This window comes from Rhea americana, unplaced genomic scaffold (genome assembly GCF_003343005.1).
Source record: "Rhea americana isolate MKP2758 unplaced genomic scaffold, rheAme1 scaffold_128, whole genome shotgun sequence".
Classification (NCBI taxonomy): domain Eukaryota; kingdom Metazoa; phylum Chordata; class Aves; order Rheiformes; family Rheidae; genus Rhea; species Rhea americana.
The window spans coordinates 38,418-42,604 of record NW_028185350.1 but is presented as its reverse complement, the minus strand read 5'-3'; the positions used below and the strand labels follow the sequence as shown (position 1 = coordinate 42,604).

General features: G+C 66.5%; 1 protein-coding gene across 1 annotated transcript in view; it reads left to right on the top strand.

Moving 5' to 3' along the window:
* Positions 1-1,044: 1,044 nt before the first annotated feature.
* The window catches only part of LOC146600073 (uncharacterized), an 8,617-nt gene continuing 5,474 nt past the window's right edge, over positions 1,045-4,187 (top strand). Inside the window, exons 1-4 of the mRNA XM_085326100.1 lie at positions 1,045-1,132; positions 1,366-1,555; positions 1,772-1,875; positions 3,199-3,318. Of these exons, the coding sequence (XP_085182226.1) occupies positions 1,045-1,132; positions 1,366-1,555; positions 1,772-1,875; positions 3,199-3,318 (502 nt within the window). The remainder of the gene's footprint in view (positions 1,133-1,365; positions 1,556-1,771; positions 1,876-3,198; positions 3,319-4,187) is intronic.

Genomic DNA, 4,187 nt, shown 5'->3' with positions numbered 1-4,187 from the left:
GGGGGGGGGGACAGCGGGTACCAGGCGCGGCGGGGCTGCTTGGCTCCGGGCCACCGGAGCCAGCGGGGCTCCGGGGCTGCCAGGGCTGGCACAGCTACGGGGCTCCTGGGACCTGCTGGGGGCAGTGGGACCTGCCGAGGCAGTGGGACATGCTGGGGGCAGTGGGACCTGCTGGGGGCTGGCAGGGCTTAGCAGGGCTGCCGGAGTCGTCGGAGCTGCTGGAGTCAGCAGGATGCTTGGACCTTCTGGGGCTAGCAGGGCTACCGCGACTTACCAGGGCTGTTGGGGCTACCTGAGCTTACTGGGACTGCTGGGGCCCCCCACCGCTCCAGCTGGGGCCGAGGGAGTAGCAGCTCCATCCCCAAGTCCTGCCCGTGCCCGGGAAGCGGAGTGGCGGGGGGAGCCCTGCGCCCACTGTGCCTGTGGTGCCTCGTCCCCGTGGTCCCCGTCCCGGCGGAGCAGCAGGCGGCGTGGCGGCGGGGGTTGTTTACAGGAAATCTTTGGCTCAGGCCATGTCTCCGGCACCGGATTGCCGGGACCTCCCGGTTCCGCTCGGGTCGGCGAGGCAACGGGCAGAAGCTGCCTCATTTCCCCTTCCCCTCCCGGCCAAATCCAGGAAGCCTTGGCACCACCCTGGCCTCCCCCTCTCCCCCTGGGCTCCCCTAGCCTGTGGCTCTGCCCCTGTGGTGCCACCTGCCCCACCGGTGGCATCCAGGGTACCCACCAGCCCCCTCCCCAGCCCACTCGCTGCACCTACACACTGCTGGGGTCCCACGTGCCTGAGCAGGGGGCACGGGGCCAAGAGGATGCTTTGGGGGCGGTTTGTTGGATTCGGAGCAAATCCAGGCGTGGAGTCCCGGGTGCTGAGCCCAGGCACGCTCGGTGCGCGAGCGCCGGCCGGGAGCGGGCTGCGGGTCGGGTCAGGCCGGGCCATGCGAGCGCTCACACGCCGGGCCCAGCCTCCGCGGCCGCTTCCAAGGGGGGCATTTCCCCGGCGCGGCACGGTGCGGCGTGGGGCAGGAGCGGGCCCCTCGCTCTGCCAAGATGGGGAGATTAGACGGGCCGGGGCCCGTTTGCCTGCCCCGGGGGTACCCGGTGCTGGCCTGTGCCATCCCCGCGCAGCGCCGGCATCGTCTGGGAGCCGCTGGCATGTGGACCCACCCCACAGCCCGCTCGTTCCCCATGCGGGCTGGGAGCCCCCGCTGCCCCCCTCGGGTCCCCCAGGCAGCCGCGGCGGGCAGAGCCTGGCATGAGGAGCCGGCGCGGAGCAGCGAGGTGCTTGGAGAAAGGGGCCTTTGTGTGGGGCGGGCTGGGGGCGCGGGGTGCTGGGGAGGGGGGGGAACGCGAGCCGGTGCCAGCCCTGAGCCACCCGGGAAGGCGGCAGGGATGGCACCCGTGGGCCCTCTCCAAGGGCTGCAGGTGCCCCCAGTTCCTCTTTCAGCAACTGGTGCTCCTACGCGGTGACGCGGACGGTGTCGTGCCACGTGCAGAACGGCACCTTCCTCCAGCGGGTGTTGCAGAGCTGCCGGTGGCCCCTGGCCTGCAGCGGTGGCAGGTGAGCGGGGCCCTGCGGGCAGTGGGCACGCGCGTCCTGCCGGCACCCCTGGCCCCCCCGCCCCGGGAAGGGCCCGCCAGGGTGCAGGGAGCTCCAGCCCCTCTGATGCCCTGCGAGTGCGGGGGGCTGGACCCCAAGCCCTGGGGGTTTGGGCAGCAGGCAGTGCCAGCGGCTCGGGGACGCGTGTGACACAGGTGCCCCGTTCTGTGCCGGCAGCTACCGCACCATCGTCCGGCCCATGTACCGCGTGGCCTACAAGACACTCACGGCRCTGGAGTGGAAGTGCTGCCCCGGCCACACCGGTGCCAACTGTGAGGAAGGTAGGACCCAGCGGGGTCATGGGAAGGGACCCAACGCTGGCCTGGCTGTGGGTGCTGCACCCAGTGTGGGCGGYGCTGTCTCCTGGTCCTCTGCCCAGCTGGGCTGGGGGTGGCCTCACTGGCAGCCCCCAAGTATATGTCCCCTCTGGCCTCTGGCATCACTGTAGGGGCCAGGCAGTGTGGGGCAGGGACACCAGTGAGTGCTGGGTGCTGTGCACCTGTGGACAGACGGATGGACCCGTGTGTGTGGATGGATGGATGGATGATGCTCCACAAGTGTGCACACAGGATGTGGTAGGGGCACCAGCAGGTGCTGGAGGCTGTGCCCCCGTGGATGGGTGGATGGATGGATGGATGGATGGATGATGCTCACAGTTCTGCATACAGGATGTTGTAGGGGCACCAGCAGGTGCTAGGGGCTGTGCCCCCATGGATGGGTGGATGGATGATGCTCATGGTTCTGCATACAGGATGTTGTAGGGGCACCAGCAGGTGCTAGGGGCTGTGCCCCCATGGATGGGTGGATGGATGGATGGATGGATGGATGATGCTCACGGTTCTGCATACAGGATGTTGTAGGGGCACCAGCAGGTGCTAGGGGCTGTGCCCCCATGGATGGGTGGATGGATGATGCTCGTGGTTCTGCATACAGGATGTTGTCAGGGCATCAGTAGGTGCTGGGGGCTGTGCCCCCATGGATGGGTGGATGGATGATGCTCGTGGTTCTGCATACAGGATGTTGTCAGGGCACCAGTAGGTGCTGGGGGCTGTGCCCCCATGGATGGGTGGATGGATGATGCTCATGGTTCTGCATACAGGATGTTGTCAGGGCACCAGTAGGTGCTGGGGGCTGTGCACTCGTGGATGAACAGACAGACCATTGTGTAGATGGACAGATGGATGGATGATGCTCGTGGGTATGCACACAGCAGGGACACCAGCAGGCRCTGGGGCTATGCACCCGTGGATGGGATGGACCCACAAGTGGATGGATGAATGTTCGGATGATGCTCGTAGATGTGTATGCAGGATGTGGCAAGGGCACAAGTGGTGCCGGGGGCCAGGCACCCGTGGACGGGTGGGGGACAGATGGGCCCACATGCGGATGGACAGATGGATGATGTTCCTGGGATGCATGGATGGATAGATGTGTAGGTGGGCGGACGAAAGGATGGATGGATGGRTGGATGGATGACCGCGCCTGTGGACAGATGACCGCACGGGTGGGTAGATGGATGGATATTCCCATGTGAGTGGACGGATGCATGGGTGGGCAGACAGGTGCGTGTGGGTAGGTAGATGGATGGACGTTGCTGCGCACAGGTGGACGGACGGACGGATGTGTTCCTCGTGTGAATAAACAGCCCACACGTGGGTGGATGAGCAGAGACGCGGCTGGCATGGTGCCACATCGAGGGCCTGGCTGGCTGTGCCATGGCCCAGGCCCGAACAGGGGGACGCTCCCGACGGATGGCCCTGCCGTGTAGGGACACCTCCAGGGACCGTGGGGACGGTGGGGCRGTGCAGAGGGCTGGGGGCTCTGTCGCCATGGGGTGGCAGCTGGCACGTGTCCCAGAGGCCTTGGAACCAGCTGGGTGGCAGCAGCAGGGAGGGGAAGGGGGGAGGCTCTTCCTCCTCCTCCTCTTCCTCTTCCGCAAGTGCTTTCCCTCTCCCCTCCTTGTGCGTTGGCCCTGTGCCCTACATCTGGGTCCTCTTAGGACCGCATTGACTGTCCCCTCCAGCAGCAGCAGCGACGGGGCCTGGGTGTGGTGGCAGTGCGGGGGGAGCGGGGAACGTGGTGCCAGCGGTCTCTGCGCCCAACACCCCTTTCTTGCAGCACCAGGCAATCCACGGGCACAGGGTGCTGGGACACCGTGCCAGGAGGCGGCAGTGCCCCCTGGGACCGGGTCTCCTGTCACGTACCCCAGCTCTAAGCTGTGCTGGGGGGTCTCGCTGGGTGGTCGGTTTGGGGAGATCTGGCTGAGGGCTGTGGATGGTTTGGATGGAGCTGGCTCGCAGCCGTGGGTGGGTTTGGAGGATCCAGCCCAAGGTCGTGGAGAGGTTTAGGGGGGATCTGGCTCATGGTCTTGGATACATCTGGGGGGGAGGATCTGGCTCCCAGATGTGGGTGGTCTTGGTGGGGGGTTTAGGTCAGGATCATTGGTAGGTTTGGGGGGATCTGGCCCAGGGTCATGAGTGGGTTTGGGGGATCTGGCTCAGGGTCTAGGGCAGCTTTGGGGGCATCTGGCTAATGGCCTTGGGGGGCTTTGGGGTGGATCTGGCCCACACTAGGATGTTTGGGGGGGCAGATT